This window comes from Gymnoscopelus braueri (assembly GCF_963280865.1).
Source record: "Gymnoscopelus braueri genome assembly, chromosome: 21".
NCBI lineage: Eukaryota > Metazoa > Chordata > Actinopteri > Myctophiformes > Myctophidae > Gymnoscopelus > Gymnoscopelus braueri.
Window position 1 is genome coordinate 16283810 of NC_137623.1, and position 23178 is coordinate 16306987.

General features: G+C 45.3%; 1 protein-coding gene across 5 annotated transcripts in view; it reads right to left on the minus strand.

Moving 5' to 3' along the window:
• arhgap21a (Rho GTPase activating protein 21a) overlaps positions 1–23178 on the minus strand; it is a gene marked incomplete at its 3' end in the record, with an annotated part of 70117 nt that overhangs the window by 6684 nt on the left and 40255 nt on the right. For all 5 annotated transcript variants that reach the window (XM_080417814.1, XM_080417815.1, XM_080417817.1 and 2 more), the window contains 16 exons: positions 20341–22408; positions 12122–12268; positions 11756–11858; positions 11467–11506; positions 10968–11087; positions 9161–9466; positions 7660–7724; positions 7244–7392; positions 6180–6322; positions 4569–4727; positions 3975–4053; positions 3746–3819; positions 2936–3025; positions 2430–2555; positions 2009–2050; positions 1481–1586 (listed from right to left, as the gene is read on the minus strand). In XM_080417814.1, coding sequence (XP_080273940.1) covers positions 1481–1586; positions 2009–2050; positions 2430–2555; positions 2936–3025; positions 3746–3819; positions 3975–4053; positions 4569–4727; positions 6180–6322; positions 7244–7392; positions 7660–7724; positions 9161–9466; positions 10968–11087; positions 11467–11506; positions 11756–11858; positions 12122–12268; positions 20341–22408 — 3817 coding nt within the window. The remainder of the gene's footprint in view (positions 1–1480; positions 1587–2008; positions 2051–2429; positions 2556–2935; positions 3026–3745; positions 3820–3974; positions 4054–4568; positions 4728–6179; positions 6323–7243; positions 7393–7659; positions 7725–9160; positions 9467–10967; positions 11088–11466; positions 11507–11755; positions 11859–12121; positions 12269–20340; positions 22409–23178) is intronic.

The window sequence follows — 23178 nt, forward strand, 5'->3', positions numbered from 1 at the left end:
ACCAAAAGATCAGAGGTGACGGGGGGGTCACAGAGGGGCTAGCTAACGAAAAAGAGAAGAAAACATAAAAGAAAAAAAAACACTAAACGAGAACGTCAGCAAAGGAATAACCTACAATCACTTGCTGCCATCTAATTCATCTCTGCGTACCAATCAGCTTTCTTTAAAAAAAATCTTTGTGTTTATTAATTTATTTTGTATTTTTTATGACATAAGCCAAGCCCCCCTACATGCCCCTCTTTGAAGACAGATGGTGGTACGGTATGTGACATTGACTGGTGAGAAAGAAACCTGGGGGGTATATAAAGAACACCATACCATGCTATCTCTCTCCTGTTGGCAAGCTTGCAAGACAGTATGGAGAGACAGCGGAGAGCCTTTTCAGACAGTAGCACCGGTCTGTGTGTGGTATTACTCTGACAGAACCCCCACACACAACAACAACACCAACAACAACAACACCCGGATACTGTACAGTACCGTGCATAGCCCAACGTTTTCTTTGTCAAACACTTTGCTTTGGTGTTTTTTTTTTTTTACGTTTTCTGCATCCCCCTTCTCATTTTGTCTTTGGCACGTTTCTCTCAAAAGAACCGCGGGGTTCTGCAGACTAGGCAGCTACACTGGGGGCAACAATCCTCCTTCTTCCTACAGTCCCAGCTTTCCATGGCGGACATTATAGAGTCCATCAGTGACATCATGGTGTGATAGACTCCGCCCACGTGGCCTGTGTCAAGATCATTGTATGTGTGAGTGGTTGAGGGGGGGGGGGGGGGGGGGGGGGAAGCCGTTAGGACACCCGACAGAGCCTCACTAGAGAGAGGAATCACAGGTCGCCTTTCACTTAACAAAACACACATCAACTCCATTGTCGTCTTTTAGGAAAGAACATGCTGTTGTTAGTGCAACAGTAGGCAGGATTAAGGGAAAAGGGGATTTCAGACAAAACACACACTTGTGCCCAGTTGTGTTTGGTATAAAGTGGCTAGGAGGGAGTTGGTGGGTGGGGGCGGTTTCACAGATTCTTAGCTTTCTGCTCTAAAGTCGCAGAGAGCGTTAATACTGACTTATTACCGAAGCAGGGAGATGTCATTCAAAGCAAATGAAGGAAGTGTTGACAATTGGTTCTATCACCTCTCAGCTTGTGGCAACAGAGACCCAGTGGGAGAAGTGATAAGAAATATTTTTTGAGTCGTGGTTGGTTTGCCATAGACATTTCTATCTAATGGCAAACAGCCAAAGAAGCGGGGAGGTGTTGGGGGGGCATCGTTTTTTTGGGGGGTAGAGGAAGCAGCAGTATCCATCAACATTAATATGTGGATTTAAAAGTCTTTAAACAGTATTATTATCATTTGTTTCCATTACAGAGCAACAAGCCTATCAGACAGATATTCGGTCCCTCAGAGAACGTAGTGGGGAAGGTATAGTAAAAGATTGACCCACCACAGAAGTTGGTCTGGTCCAGGTGAGAGCTTGTTACCTGATACTTCACCCTGCGTGGATCCTGTACGGCCGATGTTGGTGAGCAGGTGGTCGATGTTGGGGACGGGTTGGGACTCCACCGCGCTCTCTTCCTGTGACGCCGTCTAGAGACGGAACAGAGTGACAACCTCAGTGCTGGACGGTGGGGACAGGCTTGGTTATGTGTTTGTAACTTTAGCTACAGTACTTTCAAACTGGCGTTCCCTATTTTGGGGCCTGTCATTATAGGCTGTGAATATGATGTGATGCATTGTACGCTTTGGGCTATTTTCACTATTTGTCATACAATGAACGAATGAAGTATATAGGGCATAAGTGGTTAATTTGTTTTATTTTATTTATCAAATCTGCTGCAGTAATGCATCAACAAACAATGTTTAAGTTATTGGCTGAGACATCCCGAATACAAACATCAATTTACAGAATGTACTATATTTACAGAACAATTAATACTTAACTATCAAATTAACTCCAAAAATGTTTATGGCAAAAAAGTAACGTTTTAGACAGCGATGCTTGCACTCACCTTTGGCTCTCCATTGCCATCCTCAGTGAAAAACCATTCATACTAGAACAAAAGAAAGAGAAACATTTAACACCTGCACTCGATCTATCTAAAAATAACTTTACAGGTATAAATGAGATACCCCCCCATCTCAAAATATTTTGTTCCAGTGAGTGGACCCCTAGAAGCAAAGATTTTAGTTAACAATCTATATACATATTCGAAGATTTGCACACATTCTCGCCTTTTTTTTCTCCTCCAAAAATAGCAGATCTACAAGCTTGTAGATCTGCTATTTTTGAGTAGCCAAAGAAATCTAAAGATGCGTTCCCGGATTGAATGGGTTAGCGTGGATGACTACAATGGACACCAGTACACACCGAGTCTCCAGGAGGACCCACTACTAAGGTGTCCCAAACATCATTCCAGAGGCTGTACTCACGTTTTGAATGAGCGTCTCTACTATCTTGTACTGGTCCGGCATGTGTGTCACCATGTGCGTCATGTTGTCCTCTGAGGTGCGCACCAGAGTGGGACCAAACACTATGGCCAGGTTCCGTGGCTCCATCTAATGCAAGGAAATTAATGTCAACACAACACACAGTCAAATAATGAACTCCAACCTGTTGTATACAGAACATGTATTAGCCTCTCTTACACTTCCAAAAACAAAGAAACCTCTTATCTCCATAGTTTTTCTTTTTGTAAAAAGTAGCAGATCCACAAGCTTGTAGATCTGCTACTTTTGCCGTTTTTGAATTTGAATCCTGAAAAGTAACAGCTTTGGACATAGATTTCTTTGGCTATTAAAAAATAGCAGATACAAGCTCATAGCCGTGCTATGAGCTTGTAGAAAGAAAGAAAAAAATTGTAAAGGAATCTTAAAATTACACGGATGTGTTCCCGGTCTTAATGGATTAAGACTAGCGTGGGGGTTCATTTTCTTACCTTATTCTGAGAAGAGTTGTCAGCCACCGTCTTCAGATGAGCCGAGAGGAACTTGAGGGTTTCATAATGATGGTCTGGCAACTCATGGAGCTGGAAGAAAACGGACAGTCCATTATCATATTAATTATGATTATTAGTATTTATTCTATCGATTACTAGGCACATTTCATACAACAAGGGCAGACTCAACGTGCTTCAAAATAAAAATCCAAAAGGTCAACTAAGACACAAAATACACAATTACATATCGTTGCTGTCGGGCAGAAACCAGATAAAAGATAAAATAGGAGTGAGTGAATATATTAAAATGTTTTGGTTTTAATTGAAACTCTTGGCAGCAGCAATTTGGAGTTTATTTAAAGGGGTAGTTCACCCCCAAAATAACTTTTTTTCTATTGATTACTGACCATCTGGAGCCTTGAATTCATAGATATTTTTTTGTTTTTGTCACATTCCTAAGCCAATAATTTGATTATAATAAATGTGTCCCCATTGATTCCGGTAGGAGACACAAATGCATTTGTGTCTCCTACCGGAATCAATGGGGCTAAATTTATTATAATCAAATAATAAAGGAAGGAATGCGACAAAAACAAATAAATATCCATGAATTCAAGGCTCCATGGGGTGAGAAATCAATAGAAAAAAAGTTATTTGGGGGGTGAACTACTCCTTTAACACCTACTTTGTCAGTCCATCAAAGAGAGCATTACAATAATCTAGTCTGATAGATAAGTTATATTAACTGTTGCACCCATGCCATCAATGAGGAGAAGACTAGTGATGTATATGCTTATACTAGGAACTCACCAGTCTTTTGATCACTTTTAGTCTGTCCACTGGATCCTCTATTCTGTTGGCCTCTATGAAGTCTGCATACTTATCTGCAGGGAAAGACAAGACGACGAAAACTTCAAACAAAAGCATCATTTTGTGAACAGACGCTCTGATAGATTGTAGTTGCAGCCATTGGCCACTAGGTGGCATAAAGACACCAACAATGTGTACTGTTATGAAGAGAAAGGTATTCTGTTCACACCGTTGGTGAAGAGAGGCTCTGGGAGCTTTCGGAAGAAGGACTTCAGTAAACTGCTGATGACGTTGAGGTCCCGCCATTTCTGTCAAATGGGATACAAGGGTGGGTTAGTGTGTGAAATTGAAGATCATACAATCTTCAATTTAGCCAGAGAGCAGTAGATGCCCTCATCCAGAGTCAAGTTCCATGAACATTTGTCAAGTGCTAAGATAACAAGGATGCTACAAAGTAACTAATAAGTACTTAAGTAATCATCTTAGACACAAATCAACAGCAGTGTTCATTTTGACAGCAAGTTTTTATTTAGTTTTAGTAATTCCACATAGTTTTGCGACGTGTTGTGAGCTTGTACATTGGTTATTTTCGAAAGCATAAAATTACTTGTCTTAGTACTGGATCTCTTCTCCACTAGTCCCTCCCTAACATTTTTGTCTAGTCTTTATTTTTGGGGCGAAATTGTCAGTATATTTAGTCATAGTTTTAGTCATCATAGCTTCGTTTTTGTCAGTGAAAAAAGGCAGTCGACCGCCATTTTTCGTCATAGTTTTAGTCGACAAAATCAAAATCATAGTGTTAGTCGACAAAATCAACACTCACATCATCCTGGACGTCGATGTCGTTCATTCCCTTGTTGTTGAGCTCTTCCTGCATGTTGGAGATGGCAGCGTTGTTCCCCGGGACGCGGTAGATCCCTGTGTACTCCAACCCCCGGTCCTCCACCAGGTTACAACACACCTCCACAATCAGGGGCACAAACTGCAACACAACATGTAAAAAAAAAAGGGAAGACTTAACCAAAGTTTACTTTGAAGTTCAAGACTTAACCATTTAACCTTAACGCGTCACAACGTGAAGCATTGAGAAGAAATCTTGCCTCTAATGTCATGCTCATAATAAGGGACAGCAGGGTGAAAGTGGTTAATTATTATCAAAGATGTTCATACGACTGAAACTTTGTGAGTTGTTGTTGGTAAGAAAAAATGTACACCATAAAAGTGATGGTGTTATAATACAACAACAATTAACTCCATTTACGGCATTCAATAACACTGTACACCACACATGGGCAACCGGCGGCCCGGGGGCCACATGCAGCCCTCACCTTGCGGCCCGCAGGTTAATATCGGATTACTGATATATTATTGATTTCAGCTGTTACAATTCCAAACATGCAAACATGACCCGCTTTAATTACTTATCTATATCTATATTAGTAGCTTAACACATTAACTGCCAAGACCGTAGCCCTACGGGCCGTTAAATCCAACTGTTAAGCGCCGAGACCGTAGCCCTACGGGCTGCGGTCTTTTCGCGCATGCGCGGTCCGGGTGCACTTTCGGAATTTTTTTGATCCACTTCCGTTTCCGGTTTGATGACAGGAAATAGAATTATTTGGGATCCGGTTTTCACGATCACGCCCGCCCTCGTTCTACAGACGAAACTGAAACTCAATTCTCTTCCTGTAGTTTTTTCTCCTCGCATTTCACTGTTTAACGTAATCCGCTCTAACTCAAACATGGATGCCCCGTTTGACACGTGGTTTTCACTGGGAGATACAGGGAGATCCCGCGGATGTAAACAGACTGTGTAGCGCTCAATCTTAAGGATTTTAACAAGATCTATGGCGACATGAAAAAAACAAAAAAACAACAAAAACACCTTGGCACTGGTGAGTACATTATGAGATTAGCCCTTGGCAGTGGATGTGTTAATGATTAGTATTGAAATTCTTTTGTCTTTTTTATGTCCAATGTATTTGTATTTAAGTTCATAAAGTTAACATAAGTATAACTAAATGCATGTGAAATTAAATAAAAAAGTAATTTTTCAGGATTCCAAAAATAGCAACAAGAAAATCTGAATTCCAATTCAAAAGTAGCAAAAATAGCAGATCTACAAGCTCAAAACGCGTCGCGTTTTCAGCTTGTAGATCTGCTATTTTTGCTACTTTTGTGTGACATAGAATGGCCCGACAGTATATGAAATGTGGCCCTCTGGAGTGAGTGTGGAAATATAGTGGCCTTCTCCATCATCAAAGTTGCCCACCCCTGCTGTACACCATCGCATACATACAGCAGGTCCATTCAAGAGCAAAACACACACGTTCTACAACAGGGTGACGTCGTGTACCCATACATACAACATGAGCATACGGTAAAATAATGGCTGAACAGTGAGGTTTTAAATGGAGGTAGTAGTGAGTCCTACCCTGTTGGTCAGTGCAGGGGGACAGTCGTCCAGCCTCACTCCAAACGTGACCCCCACAGGGGGCTTCTTCTCGAAGGGCTTCCTGATCCTCCCCGATATGCCCTTCCTCCACGTCCCCTTGTCCTTGGGTGGGCTGGTGTCGTCTAGAGGACAGAGGAACGCCAACCGTGAGGAAAACATTGGCAGCCAATTATTAACCATTATGAAACCTAGCTTCCCTATTCTGGTGGGGCGGACATAGAGCTTGCAGATTGGGTATTTTCACTGAAGATATTTGGTGTTGAGGGTGAAAAAAGCAGGGGACCTAGCATAGACCCCTGGAAGAGTGGTTTAAGGGGGGGGGGGGGTTCCAGGGGGTCCCCAGCAAAAGTAGTAAATGAGATATACAAGCTCACAGTGTGTCACTTCGTGCTGCGCTCGGAGCTTGTACATCTGCTATTTTTGAAAATGTTTTGAATAGTCTTGATTTTTCATTTTCAGATGGGGGGTCCGCAGCCAAATACACATCAATTTGGGGATCCTTGACATGAAAAGGTTTGAGAACCACTTTTTTAGTGGTTAAGAGAGCTCAAACATTCCAAATCATTACAAGAGCAAGATCCACTATCATGCATCTGAAAAGTAAAAAGCATGACAGATGCTCATCAAAGCTACTGTATGGCGTGAGTCACCACCCCACTGAGCAGCACAAAACATTTGAACGTTCACACTCAAAGAGATGACTAACAAAGCCCAAAACGCGTTTAAATCGTTTTCTTACGAGGGGGTTGGCCAAGAGCACAAACGCTCTTGTCAACCCCCTCGATTTAAAAAATGATTTAAACGCCTTTCGGCTTTCTCTTAGTCATCTCTTTTGAGTGTGAACCTTTGCGCGTTTGTACCGCTCAAATACTTGATCAAAGCTAGGATGGAAAATGCCCTTTAGACTCAAGTTTGAAATGGGTTTCATTACAAGACACACACACACACACACACACACACATCTTTAGGTAACACGCATACACACACAAATGCCAGTGTCCCCCGAAGTGTGGGGAAATAAAGTTTAAAGTCACTCTCCTCACCTTTATGCATGTTCTTCCTCTCCTGCTCGGCTCTGGGTGATTGTGGGCTCGGTGTTTTGGACTCTGCCTTCCCTCCCATCAGGGTCTGCCTGATGCTGAGGGACTGCCGCGACGGTTTGGGGGAGGGCTCCGTCTTGCTGCCCGTGGGGCTGGGTCACACACACACACACATACACACACACACACACACACACACACACACACACACACACACACACACACACACACACACACACACACACACACACACACACACACACACACACACACACACACACACACACACACACACACACACACACAGGCACGCGAGCACAAACAGACAAGTGAGTACAACTGACTGGCAACCAATTGCAACTGTCCTCCACGGAATTGGAACCGGCCCCCCTCTGTCGTCAGCCCCCTCCTCTGCTTACCTCATCAAGGTGTTGTACTCCTTGATCTTCCTGCTGATGAGGTCACGGCTGGTGAAGTCTGCGTTCTAAAAAAAGAAAAGAAAGAAGAAAAGAAGGGAAGGAAAAGGGGGGGGGCACGGAAGAAGACAGTTAATTCATCACAGACAACAACAGGAGTCTATGAAGTGTGGCGTATGCCCCCCCCCCAAGGCCATACGCCACACCTTTACGTAACGTGCGGCTATCGGGTGACAGAGCTAATGATATTGGAATGCCTTAGTGTGGTTACAGAGTCAATGGAGGGGAAAGAGGGGCTTGGGTTTCTAACGGGGTAAGACCTTGCTATAAGCATCATGACCCTATTTTAAGACACACTGTTGTTGTTCTAAAGGAGCATCTGTCAAGTTGATGTGTGTTGTTGTGACCTATATATCCTATCACTGCTGCAGAGTGTTGCAGCATGCTTGCACAACACAACCAATATACTGTATGGCAGTAGTTCTCAAACTTTTTCGTGCCAAGGACCCCCAAAATGATATGTATTTGGCCGCGGCCCCCCATCTGAAAATGTTTGGTGCCAGGGCCCCCCAGAAGATTTGTGTTAAAAAAAATACAAAATTATTCAACATTTGTTTTGCGTGCATACTGTCACCTCTGGCGTGAGTGTAAAGTAGCCTACTATACCGTTATAAAACAAACAAATGAAAGCGGTTGCATATCAGGCATCACCAGCACTTTAGATACAGTATAGGATTACTCAACAGTGGCAATGGTAGCCTGGGCAGGTTTGGAGCAACAGGCTTGTAACTCCAACCTGGATTCTGCACTTGGCTGGGGAAAATCTAGGCGGGGAAAAGTGACAGGGAAACCCCACACACTGGAGCTGCTCAGTGGCCAACAGCATATGTGAATCGTTGCTGTCAGGCAATCGCCATATTTTGTGTTTTTCCGTAAATTAACGCCCTACTTGAGCACACTACAGCGTCACACAAAAGCATCAAAAGAAGCAGATCCACAAGCTCGAAATGTGGCGCGAAGCGACGTGTTTCGAGCTTGAGGATCTGCTACTTTTGATGCTTTTGAATTTGAATCCTGAAAAGTAACAGTTTTGGACATATGAGGTTTCCACCCAACAGAGACGATGTGATTACACTGGACTGCTGCTAAGGAGGGTGAGGCACGGCAATGCTTTACCTTTCCTAAAGCCATCTCATCAGTGTGAGTGCACGGGACTCCCTCTTTCTTTGGTGTCGCCCAGGTGGCACCTACACCCTAACCTTTAACCTCACAGAAACTATACCTAAACCTAACCTTAATCCTAACCCTAACCTCACAAAAACTATGCCTAAACTTAACCCTAACCTCACAAACACTATGCCTAAACTTAACCCTAACCTCACAAACACTATGCCTAACCTTAACCTTAACCCGAACCTAACAGCCTAAACCTCAAAACCACGTGCACCTGGGCGAAACACCGGGAAAAGAGAGAGTCCCGGTGAGTGCACAGTGTCTTCCTCACCTCCTCATCCAGGTTGCTGTTCTCCTGGATGACTCTGATCCAGGCCAACATGTCCTCCCTGTCCTCCGCCTGGAACAGGAACTCGCAGTCCGACGTGGTCAGCCGCAGCACGTTCTTGCGCTTCGTGTCGCTGTACGAGATGTCCACCAGGCAGGCCTTGATGCTGATTGGCAGGGGCTCGTCCACCGCTTGGCAGTTGTTGGCGTGGGCCTGCCCCTCCTTTCTGTCCTTATATAGGCATAGGGAGGGGCCTCGCAGCACTGCGTACATCTGTTTCCATGGACGCATGCCGCCGCCCACCACGCGCTGCAGAGAGAAGGGCCGTTCAAGAGAATTTATTTATGGGGCAAAAATGGAAAAGCATTTACCTCTAATCTGTTTGCTTATTGTCGTTGCCATCTTAACCCATTCAATCCGGGAAAAGTATGTGTGTCATTTTAGATTTTAGCTATATATATATATATATGTAGCACATTGGTTCCCCAAGGGGTCCTTGGGGGGGGTTCCAGGGGGTCCTCAGCAAAAGTAGTTAACATACCTACAGTATATATATATAGCCTACTGTAGTGTCACAATCATTTTAACCACTTTAACCATTACTTTATACTTTGGCTATTCAAAAATGGCAGATCTACAAGCTCTTAGCACGTCATTTCATGCTGCTATGAGCTTGTAGATCTGCTATTTTTGAAATCTAGAAAATGTGTGCAAATCTTTGAATATATGTATTTTTTTTCAAAGCGAACATTTTGAACAGTTAATCAGATATCACCATATCTTTGATACCAAGCATATAATTGACTGCCAAGGAAGAAGAACTCAACTTCCAAACCACGAGATTGAGCCTTACAACCTCAACCTCAAGAAGAAGAAGACGAGCAAGAACGATACCTCTATCTTGCATCACATGGCTATCCTATTACCATAAGACATTGTGGACTCGAGCGTGACAACGCTCGCCCTCCCCCTTAAAACCAGTCCTACGGATATAATATAATACAAGATGATAATATCTTCACTGCAACGTGAGTGGGTCATATGGGACAGAATCAGGTCAGACGTAGTAAACCCAGTGACCCGAACTGGTTCAACCAGTGAAACATACATGATGACAGCATAGTCAGAGTCAGAGAGCAGTCAAACAAAGGTAAGGGGATATGGTCTGAAAATGAGGACGGCCCTTATCAGTCCTGCAACAGTTTATAAACCATGTCACAGGCTATGTAATGCTTTGACCTACCTAATGACCAAAAGGATTATCACCATTATTATTATGATCAATATTGAGATCACGATTATTCATTTATTTTGGTGATTTATATTTGTATGCGTCTGTCACATAGACATAATGTAACACTGCTTTCACATTAATTTTATGCCACATAAACATTCCTGCTAATGCACACATTTTTGAATCAAAATAAAATATGTGCATCTCAGAATGAATATCAAAACTTAACACTGAATTAAATCAACGGGCCACTGCTTTCACTTTTACATTGTAATCTTCGCATGCCGAAAACAACCAATCTATAAGCTCACAATGCATCATATTTTAAATGTCAATAATCAGACGATCATGTTAATTTAATTGTGGGAAGTCAAAATCATGATAAAAAATGTATCAATTCTGCAGCCCTACTCTGTTTGCGCGCGCACACACACACACACACACACACACACACACACACACACACGCACACACGCACACACACACGCACACACGCACACACACACACACACACACACACACACACACACGTGCATGTTGCAGGCCTGTGGGAGTGTGTTTGGTCGGCACACACACCTTGCTCTTGTCTGTGCTCAGCTGTTTGAAGTGCAGCAGACCCTCCTTGGTGGCGTCACAGAACACATCTGATGACGAATCCCTCCTGGACCCTGAGTCCTCTGATGACCGGTCCACAGACTAGTGATGGACAACACAAAACATTATGAAGCATAATCCTGAGAGTTACTTTAACTAAAAGTTTGAATTGTGGATCACGCTTGGACAGTAATTCTCAAAACTTTTTTGCGTCAACAAGCCCAAAATTGATATGTATTAACCATACAAACACTATGCCTAAACCTAACCTTAACCCTAACCTCACAAACACTATGCTAATACCTAAACCTAACCCTAACCTCACAGAAACTATGCCTAAACCTAACCTCAAAACCACGCCCACCTGGGCGAAACACAGAGAAAAGAGAGTCCAGTCAAATGGATAGAACGTTATCTGTTGTGAACCAATGAGCTGCCAAACCGAAGGAAACCGATGGTGGTGCACGATAACTGGACTCACCTTCCCTTTGAGCCCTTTAAGCTCTGGCATTAAGGACCTCCTGAACGGGAGAGAGGAACAGATATTAGACAGGCTCCAACTAAAATGTTTATCATCATTTCATCAATGCTTGACTAAGCGCTGACTGCGTGCAAACGCTGAAATGAAAGCATCAGACATGAGAGCATGCCGTTCCAGAAAGATTCTGTGATGTGCAGATGCAAAGTAAGGCACAAGCTGCCATTCCAGTACATCAAACACTTCAAACACAATTGTATTTGTTTATACGCCCCCAGTAATCAGAACTCACCCCCGGCATTCTTCCCTGTAGTTATCCAGACCCTCATCATAGGACTTGGACCGCTCCGTTTTGGCTCCAGAATCTGACTCGGTAATTGTGAGACGGAGAGAATCTATTAAGAGAGGGTCATACAGTTATTCGGCGTAGACCCATTTGATCATATTCACACAGCGGCCATTTGGTTCATGCTTAAGGAGGACGGGAAACCGCATCCCAAGTATGACATAAGAGCAGAAAAGGCCACCATGTGAATATGGCCAACTATCGTCATAAGCAGCCAAACCTACAAACCAGTAACTTGACGTCAAATGCGAACACACACACACACACACACACACACACACCCACACACACAGGCTTGATAGCGCGGATTACCTTGGTCGTGCGACAGCTGGCGCCGGAAGAGAGCAGAGGGGGAGGTGGGGCTGGGTGGGATGGTGGTGATCAGGGGAGTTCCACATATCAAGGCGGACGCAGGAATGCGTATGCTGTCCAGCTCCATGCTGGGACTGGACGGCTCGTCTGGGGAGAGAAAAACACACCGTTGCAGACGTGAGTAACGCCCACGGGCACGACACCAGAGGGAGCTCCACTGATCTCATTCCCCCCCGGATTCGGCACAAACAAGGGGATGAATTAACTTTACTATTATGCCACCAAAATGTGGAACGCCCTACTAACAGCCATCAAAAAGTGCGACTCCCTACCCTCCTTCAAAACCGCCATAAAAGAGCACCTAGACAAGTCTTCTAGCTTGCCAAAAGAAATGATCCTCCACTGTTTTTCTGTAAATAATATACTTTTAGTATCTCCTAGTATTGATGATTTATTGTATAGTGTTGTATGTCTTTATATGTCTTGAATGAATTGAATAAACAGGACCACAATGGAAACAAGCCCTCAGGGCTATTTGAGTTGTCCTTTTAGCATTATTGTATAACTGTACCTCTGTACTTTTAGCAAAATGCTAAATCGCATAACAAACAAACAATCTCAACAAACAAACAAACAAGTGCCTTCATCCAACTCTTCTACAGCTACTGTACTATGGCACGATGTCATGCAAACAACACACACTGACTCATCATGTGCCTTATTACCATTTTTACATTCCAGCACAGATCACATACTTCTCACATGTCCAACATAAACATGGAAATGAAATGCTGTCCATGACTTCTTTCTGTTAAACAGCATAAAACGGCAGCCAGTTGGCTGGCTGGGGGTTTTTATGAAACGCTCGACCCCAGCAGCCAGAGCTGATGAGTGAAGTCGTTGCAAAGTCAGGTTAACCCATATACATATATTTTTTTATTTAGAGCATTGGTTCTAAAAGTGGGGTCCCCAGCTAAATGTGTTAATATACAGCATAACAATCATTTTAACCCCTTTATCCATATTTTATACGTTGGCTATTCAAAAATAGCAGATGTACAAGCTCACAACGCGTCACTGCGAGCTTGTACATCCGCGACCAAATATATATGAACATATATATGAACGTGGGGACCCTTGGCACGAAAAGGTTTGAGAACTACTGATTCAGAAGGCATTAGTGGAATCGGCCTCAGGTACTTAATGGGTTAAGTCATGACTGAGACGATAATTGAACACACAAGTTGAGCGTGATACAGTGATGTGTTCAGTCGTACGTGTTAACACATGGTGAGCGGTGACACTACAGTCCTTTCACCTCCGTTATCTCTTGCTCAAACACAAATTCCGCCGTGCACTCAGACAGCAATAGAACATTAAGATAAGCACACATGGAACTGAGGATTGTACTGTGTACTGTAGAGCAATTGCAGTTATGTCTGTAGATAGAAAAAAAAAAGACATCGTCAGGGAGGCTACCTGCAGCTGGTACAAGTACTGTACACACACACACACACACACGCATGGAACAGGAACATTGCATAAGTGTGCGTCACTGCCACCGATATCACCCATTATCAAGAAGATGACAAGCCCTAAAAACAAATGAGGAATTGATATACACCCAGTAATGAGCCATAAGTATTATACTGTATATGGTGACTAATCCAGGCACACTGCAGTGTGTCTGCCTGAGCACTGTGCAGCTTTAACCAGGGAGCAGGTCACACTTCATATCCTTGCACCGCACAGCACACAGGATCTCACACTAATGCAGTGTTGATTTTGACAGCACATTTTTATTTAGCTTTAGTCAGCTTTAGTTCACATGTTTTAGTTTTAGTCTAGTTTTAGTAAGATGTACAGTTTATTTAGCCATTTTTCATGGCATTGTTTCATAGCCTTGATTGTTGTTCATAATGCTCGTACATTTTTGCAGGAATATTCCACATAATATCTGAAACAAAATGTAATTATGGGAAGAAATCACTCAAAAGAGATACTAAAAAATGATAAAATTCCTCTCGGCCCCAAAAAGTGCTGAGGCAAAGTCTTTCTCAGTAGATTCAATGGCACAACTTAATACGAAACATCTGATGCCCCCCCCCCACCACCCACACACCCACACACACACACACCTCACAGTTCATTCCCCATGACAGCTCATAGTTTCTGCCAAGCAGGGCAGATTGCTGTCCAGTTCATTTAATCGTTTGTTTGTGTATATATCTCATAATAAATCTGTGGGAAGAAACCAGCGGTGGCGACCAGACCGCACTGATTTTGGACACACGCGTTGGTTTTGCGGGGGGGATATCAATTTTGCGAACCTTGAGGAGGGCAGCGCCAGCTGACCTCCAATAAAGCATGCAGAACAATACAATGTGTGCTGGTTACAGACGAAATGGATGCCAGTACAGCATGATGATGATGATGGGGGGTAATCAAACATTCCCTTCGCGGGAACCGATGAGTAAGTACAGTGCACTGCCGCTGCCTGTGGAAAGCGTTTAAATTCGGCATCTAAGATGCAAATCACCACTGTCGGGTGGAAACCTTATATGTCCAAAACCGTTTTTATCATTATTTAAAAAAAAATATATATATAGCGAAAATAGCAGATCTACAAGCACACAAAGCTTCGCATCACGAGGTGTTGTGTGCTTGTAGATCTGCTTTTGTGTGCCACACTTGTATGATGGAAGTAGGGCTTTGATTTAGGGAAACAAAACTTGAAAGATACAAAGAAACTTGGAGATACAAGGTTTCTGCTCGACAACAGCGAAACACATTACGGGGAGAATGTCAAAAGAGAAGACGAGGGAGCCAAGAGCTTAATTTAGAAAAGGAGTGGTACACACTTTGCGTACAATATAGTGGTAAAGTGAGAGTAAGAGGATATGCCCGTCTCTCGTGCAGTTTCTAGGGCACTACTAGGACCGAAAGGAGAGCTCCGCTCTCATTGGCTGACAATGAAGTCATACGCCCGTGCGGACGTAGCGGGTGACGGACAAGGTCAAGTTCAAGCTTGTCCTAGGATGCCTGCCTGCTGCAGGCGAACTGGCACACGTACAGTAACAAGACATTTAAGCAGACACGTTAATAAGAGGCAAACCTCAAACTGCTTCAAGAAAGAAGAAAAAAACTATTCACTATTAACCCACTAAGACCTGGAACGCATCTGTGTCAGTTTAGATGTCTTCGGTGCCGCGCTATGAGCTTGCATATCTGCTATTTTTGAAAAATCGTGAAAAACAATGTTTTTTGATTTTTTTCCAAAAATCTGTTAGGATTTAGAAAACATTTTTAGAATCGCCTCAGGTCTTAATGGGTTAATTGGAAACCTTAAAGCTGCACTATGTAACTTTTCCCTTCTACCCCGGATTTGAACCCGGTTTCCTGCGCAAGTGTTGAATGTTTTACCATTGAGCTACCAGCCCTGCTTGCTCAGGGGATAAATTGAATCTTGACCTTCAGCTCTACCATACAGATTGGAAAAAAATTGCATTTAATTCACAAAAGAAAAGTTACATAGTGCCGCTTTAAATCCTGGCAAACGTAAAAAAAACAATCAATCTGAGGCATTTCCATTCCATTCCATACACATCGGTCGTATGCCGTGTGTGGGGGGGACGACTTTTTGTTTCTCCAGACAAAAACCTCAGAAATACCAGCATAAGTTTGCTCGCTGGAAAGACAGGTGGGGACGTGACATTTCACATGCACTGCAAGCCGTATGAGTTACAGCATTGGTTCTCAACATGGGGTCCGGGGACCCCCAGGGTTCCTTGGCGGGGTTCCAGGGGGTCCCCAGCAAAATTAGTTAATAAAGCGTCACAATTATTTTAACCCCTTTATCTATATTTTATACTTTTGCTATTAAAAAATTGCAGATATACATGCTCATAGTGCGGCACTGAGTGCCACTGCTATTTTTGAAAAATCTTGAAAATGTGTGCAATTTTGTATACAAATCTTTGCTTCTGGGGGTCCCTGGCACAACGTATTTTCAGGTGGGGGTCCGCGGCCACATACATATCAATTTGGGGGTCCTTGGCACGAAAAAGTTTGAGAACTACTGCCTTATAATACATAGCAGACAGTTTTTTGGAATGGGCGCGCGATGAAATTTAATTGAGGCCGATATAACTGTTAGGAATGCTCTTATTTCTTTGTTATGTCACAATGCATTAGGTCGATGGGAAGGGCTTAGGTTTCCCCTGCAGCGCAACACGGAGGGACATATGAGACATTTAAGGGGGTCGGTGGGTGCAGTGTGTGTGTGTGTGTGTCTTTGTATTACTATACTTGTGAGGTCCCCACAAGTGTAGTAGAATTTGAGAAATAAGACGTTGTGAGGCCCTCACGAGATAAATGTTTTTTAGAGTTAGGTTTACAATTAGAAAAAAAGAACCATGTTGGGGTTAGGGTTAGAGTGATAAGAGTTATGCCTGATTTAAACGTATAGTTGCGCGCTGGTGTCATGCACCGAAAAATTGCTGATCTACAAGCATACAACGGGTCGGGCTGCGACGCGGTGTGTGCTTGTAGATCAGCTATTTTTTCGGCTTTGGGCCTCATGGTTAAAAATGGCAAAAAAAAGAAATGCCATTCAGAAAATCACTGTCTTAAAATGTTGATGTCACCACAAGTATAGTAATACAAACGTACGTGCGTGTGTGTGTGTGTGTGTGTGTGTGTGTGTGTGTGTGTGTGTGTGTGTGTGTGTGTGTGTACACACACACGCGTGTGCGTGCATACAGTACATAACCCCTGTACAGTATATGTTTCGGAGGATTAGTGAATAAGAATACTGTGTCACGGTCGCCTGCAGTCCAGTGTCACACACTGTCACCTAATCCCACCCAGGCTGTGACATGATGTCTACCCCCAGTGCATTAACACCACCGCCACCAAGTGTCCCGGTTAACATCAACGATCCCCCAGAGACCAACTCAAACCAGAACTTCCTTTTACTATTTACATACTGTGCCTACAGCTCAGTGGCCTTGTGGTTAGAGCCCTGAGACTGGGAGGTCTGGGTTCGATCCCCGGCCGTGTCATACCAAAGACTCTAATAATGGGTCCCAGTGCCTCCCTGCTTGGCACTCAGCATCAAGCGTCGGATTGGGGTAAGTCCCTGCGACATACTAGCGTCATGTCCAGGGGATGTACTTGTACATCAAGCTGCCTCACACTAAGGAAACGGGAGATAGTCTCCTGCCCTATGGGCCTCAGGGCTCGGCAAGGCTTACTTACTGTGCCTACAGCAGATAGTCTTCTGGGAGAAATGGATTCATGATATGGCTAAATGAAATATCAGGTATTTAAGATAGTCAAAGAGACAGTGCCCTCAATACCCTCATACCTGTCAAACTACTTCTCCAAAGTGAGTGACACCCACAGCCACAACGCTAGAGGGAGCGACCGTGATCTGATACCACCCACATTCAGAACGAACATGGGAAAATTCTCATTCTACTGCTCTGCCACCAAACTGTGGAATGCCCTGACACCATCCATTAACTCATTGACTGGCACACACCGCCTTTGACGTATGCTGGTGTTTTCAGTGTTCACGCTAGAGGGCGCTCTTCGCCAACCTATGAGTGATCCTAGAACTCCCAAAGAAGTGTACACCCGGAAATAACGTGATCCCAACAAACCCAGCCCCGTCCGATCTAATGTTATATATAATGATTTAGAAAAATACAGTTTTCGCTGCTTTCTTGTTTTTTTCTGTGTTTTTGGCGATAACAAGCTATATTCAACAGCCAATAACTAAAGAACGGAGGGCCGCGGTGACACTTTTTCGCCCCGATGGAACCAGAGACACTCCTCCGTCTTTTGCTTCACTCTGTGTGTGGATCGTCCCGGAGCGACAAACGCTGGCAACGGCTGATTTATATACTCCGGCAGTCAATGAGTAAAACTGGCCTCAAAAAGCATTTATCAGGAGACCAAAAGGGGAGGTAAATGTACATTTCCCATCTCTTTTGTACATATAGTGTTTGTATTTGTTGATGACATGTATTATTGTGTTAATTGTGTATGCTATGTTGATGAATTGAATACATTGATTGGACCACAATGGAAACAAGTCCCCAGGACTTTTTAGTGTAATCCTTTTAACATGAAGCCGGTTCACCAATTGAATTAATCAAATAAAATGAGTGAATCTGACGCCTAATGACAGCAATGTGCTTTGCGATACATTTACATGATGTAAATATAATGTGACTATGGAAATCAGGTGCCTTTATGAGGCCTTTATGAGACTATATACTCTCTTTACTGTATACTAGTGGTTCTCAAAACTCTCTGGGGGTCCCTAGCACAAAACCTTTTCAGATGGGGGTCCACAGCCAAATACATATCAATTTGGGGGTCCTTGACATGAAAGAGTTTGAGAACCACTGCTCTAGTGGCATGTGTAAATGACTGGAGACAGTCCCTATGGGAGATATACTCATTGTAAGCCATCATAAAGGTATCAGCGTGCTCAATCAACAGAGGAGTGGTTAAGTAGGTTAACTAGTTAGAGAACAATGGTCTTTATTCATCACCCCATTCTATGAGGAGGATGGAAAAAGCTTGATAAGATGGCTTGATAAGATGCACAGAAAATCAAATCAACAGAAGTGTTTCCGAAAACTGTCAGGATTTAGAAGACATTTTTCGCAGTCCGAAAATAGCAGATCTACAAGCTCACAACGGGAACTAAGTTGGAAACTTGTAGATCAGCTAAAACTAAATCAAAACTTGCTGTCAAAATCAACACTGATCCGATGTTGTTTGCACATGTGTCAAATAGCATAAATGGACTGTTAAGTCCAATAAGACTGCAATAGTTACTTGGAGTAATCCATTGATAAAAAAAATAATTGATTTGAAATTGTTTGCATCAATATATTGATATAAAAATGTACTTATCCATTATTAGATTAATCAAACAAACAATCAATAGAATTATTGCAAAGAAAATATTATAATCAATAATCACACACACACACACACACACACACACACACACACACACACACACACACACACACACACACACACACACACACACACACACACACACACACACACACACACACACACACACACACACACACACACACACCTCTTCCTTCTCAATTACAGTGCCTCTTTTCTCCTCTGGTGGGTAAATGGAGCATCTGAAACTCCTGCCCTTCTAAAATAGAAAGCCCCTCGAGCCCAAGGAAAGACGCACAGTGAACAGTGACCCTGCAAATCTATTCAGTCATTCTACGTCTCATTTAATAATGTACTGTACATGGCCTTGGATAAAACGTGTGCTAAGAAGCATGGCCTATCATAGTGTAATGTCTTATTATATTCTAGAGGTACATCTTTTCTCACATCATGTCACACATCATGAGGTGTAATTCTTCCATAGGCTCCCCTGCCTATCTGTAGTTGCCATGGTAACATGCAGTGGTGTAAAGTAACTAAGTACAGTACATCTACTCAAGTACTGTACTTGAGTAACATTTTTAGGTATTTTTACTTTACTGGAGTATTTTACATTTTCAGTACTTTTACACGCTTTTATTTGAACATTTTAGTTACTAACTACTACGCAGATATAAATGATTACATTATAAAACATACATGAACCATTTTAGCCCTATTTTATACCTAGGCTATTTGAAAATAGCCGATCTACAAGCTCACAACGCGTACTCACATTTGAGTACTTTTTCCACCACTGGTAACATGTGGTGAAGGTAACTAAGGTTGAGAGGCGGAGCTACAACAGCAAGCTGAGGTGAGCAACAGTTCTGTCTCGGCCTGTCACAATTATTACATAATCACCTCATCGCAATTATTTGAGATGGTCGCTGTTATTTTTGCATCATCGTCATAATCATTTCCATGTTGAAAAATGTTCAACACATTAAATTGGGGGTCCTTGGCAAAAAGTTTGAGAACCACTGCTTTACATGATTATACCGCTTTACTGACTCTTACAGTACCTCCAGAGAAACACTTGTGAGCTTAAATTGTTTTTCTTTTGGAAAATTCGGTGAGCAAAATGTTAAGTGAAATTAGTATGAATTAGGCTTAATCGAGTGTAAATTCTTAATTACAGTCTCCCTAATAAGCTGTCCCTACTGTACACTTCACATGTATATTGTGAGATGCAACATTAGTTAGTTATTTATTATCATTGTTAAACTACATCTTACCTATGAAAGGGATGGAGTCCAGGGAGTCATCCAGGTGGTTGGAGTCGGAGGCGTGGCGCGTGTCTCCCAGACGTCTCACGGGAGACCATCCGCCTCCCTCCGCAAGACTGACGTTCCCCAGCGCCGGCGTGGACAGAGAGCGAGCCTCCGGCCCCTCGTGGTGGTCGTGGATAGCCAGGATGTAGGACGGGTGGCGGATAGGGAGGAGGTTTGCGCCAGAGTTGCTCTTGTCCCTTCTCAGCACCACCACGGTGGCGTCTGCTCCTGCCGCGCACTCCGCCGCGGCGGCGGACGAGCCGGAGGACGAGGACGCGAAGCCCCCGACGTGTGTCTGTCTCTGAAGCTTGGAGGACGCCCCCGAGCACGAGGCGGACCTGCCGGAGAGCCCCGCCTGGGGCTGCTCCGGCTGCCCGCTCTCCAGCTTCAGACTGTCGGCTCGCACCCTGAGCTGCAGGCTCTGCAGGGGGGAGGGGTAGCCCAGGTGGTTGGCCGTCAGCGTGGCTCTTTGGTCTCCGAGGGGATCCGCGGCCGCTGCCGCCACGCACGGTACGGAGGCCGACGTGTCCGAGAGGGAGTGTTTGACGGGCAGACGCGACGGCCTGCTTTTGAGACCGTCGGTCCGAGAGGGCGGTGGCGCGGAATCCGTCGTACCTTTAGTAAACGCCGGAGCGGCGAGAGGCGAGTGTGAGAATCCATCCCGTCCTCGCCCCTCCGCTTCCTGCCCAGACTGGGTCCTATGAGGCTGGGGCAGAGCTCTCAGACCACCCGCCGCCCCTCTGACCTCCTCTCCTCCTCGGCCAGGCAGGAGCCTGTCCTCTAGTTCTGTCCGGTTGTGCCCCGCCCTTTTGTCCCCGACGGGCGCCGACCCACCAGGTTGCCTCCCCAGGTAGTCGCAGGACCGCGCCCGAGGTTCGGCGACCCCCGCGGCGGAAGAGGACGGCAGCGCGTCCTGGGAGGCGCTACGGGGCCAGTTCCTGGTCGACGACGACGCCGCCCTCTCCGCCGCACCGCCACCACCTAGTCTCTCCTGGGAAACGCTGCGTAGCGGCGTCCCCGCCGCCTGAGCGCCCTGGCATCCCGTCGCCGCCGCCCCGCCTCGGTCGTGTGACGCGCTCCTCCGTCTGGCCTGGGAGCTGGACGCCGGCCCTCTGTGGGCTGTGCCGGACGGAGGAGGAGTGAGCGGAGCTTGCGCGGAGTAGGCGGAGCCGCCGCCCGCTACGGCGGTGGCGGCGCGCAGGCTGTCGAGGCGCTCCTGGATGGTGCGGCAGCCGTAGTTGTGCCGCCGCTTGGTGTCGATGTAATCCTTGTAGGTGGTGTAGTTTCGCCAGTCGATGTTCTGCTGGTGCAGGGGGGTGGAGGGGGCGGGAGGGGAGGGCAAGTAGGGCGAGGGGGCGGGAGAGAGGGCAGGGGAGAGGGCGGGGGAGAGGGCGCTGCCGGGGGAGGCGGGGGGGGCCAGGGACGTGGCTTGTACGGGCGGGGATAAAGTGTCTGCGTAGATCTGGCCGGGCCTGGAGGGCGAGGGGAAGACCGGCGGGGGGTCTGCGCCCGCGGTGACGAGGGGAGGGGCGTACTGCGGCTGCGACGCAGCGGGAGGTGCCGAGGTTAAGAGGGGCCCGGGTCTGCCGTCTGGGGGAGGTGCAGGGGGGACGTACCGGTTCTCCTCTGTCCTGTGGCTGGGTCCGGCCCGAGCCGCGCGGGACCCCCTGTCCACCGGGTCGGGGGACGCCACCGACGCGGTCCTTATTACATTGTCATTGCGCGCGCACACCACCGCCTGCGTCTTGGACGCCTGCTGCTGTGGCGAGGCAGGAGACGGCGGCGGGACGGGGATCTCCACACCGTGGTACCCGGCGTCCGCTCCCGCCCTTCGTCTCCCGGGCCCCTGAGACGAGCCCCGGAGGGGTTCCGTGGTGGCCGCCGCCGCGGCGGCGGTTGGCTCGGAGGACTGGGCCACGCCCGTCGCCTTGACCTCTAACCGAGGGTAGCATATGGGAGGGGGCTCGGGGATGTTCCGGGCGTTACCGCTGTACGCGTCATTTCCTTTGAGGTACGCGTCCTGGGAATAGGCCTGCGAAGACATGAAGGGAAATGACGTCATTCGGGCTGCAGCATTAAAATAGATTATATCGTCTCTGTCGGGTGGAAAGCTGTTGTGTCTTAAACTGTTACTTTTCAGGATTCAAATTCTAATATAGCTAAAGTAGCAGATCTACAAGCTCAAAACATGTCGCTTCGCGCCGCGTTTCGAGCTTGCGGAGCTGCAACTTTTGATGCTTTTGTGTGACGCTGTAGTATGATCAAGTAGGGCGTTAATTTACGAAAAAACTGTTAAAAAAACGTTAAAATATGGAGATAAGAGATTTAAGGGCCTGATATGCTTTGTTGTGTGCAGTGTCACGCAGCGAACATACAGTAGCAGATCTACACGCTCCCAACACGTCGGGGGCAAAGATGCGTGCATTGTCAGCTTGTATATCAGCTACTTCTGACACACGTCACCAGCATGAAACATAAATAAATCCAGCTTTAGATGTCCTTGAAGACCATCACAGGGCCAACCTGAGGCTAGTTACAGTAGCATGACTTACTCCAAGGACAGTATTAAGGGAAAGGGATGAGTGCTGCATTAAACAGGATCTATACAGTATGTTGGACGATAAAAATTCAGCTGCACATACAGGTCTAAATAGTGTTTATTAGGAGTAGTAACACCATGACGACGTGGTTCTATACACTGCTATAAGTATGCAGTGCAGGCACACATCATAGCAGTGCAACACCCAGAAGGCTAAGCTAGTTAACCCATTCAATCCGGGAACGCATCTGTGTCATTTTAGA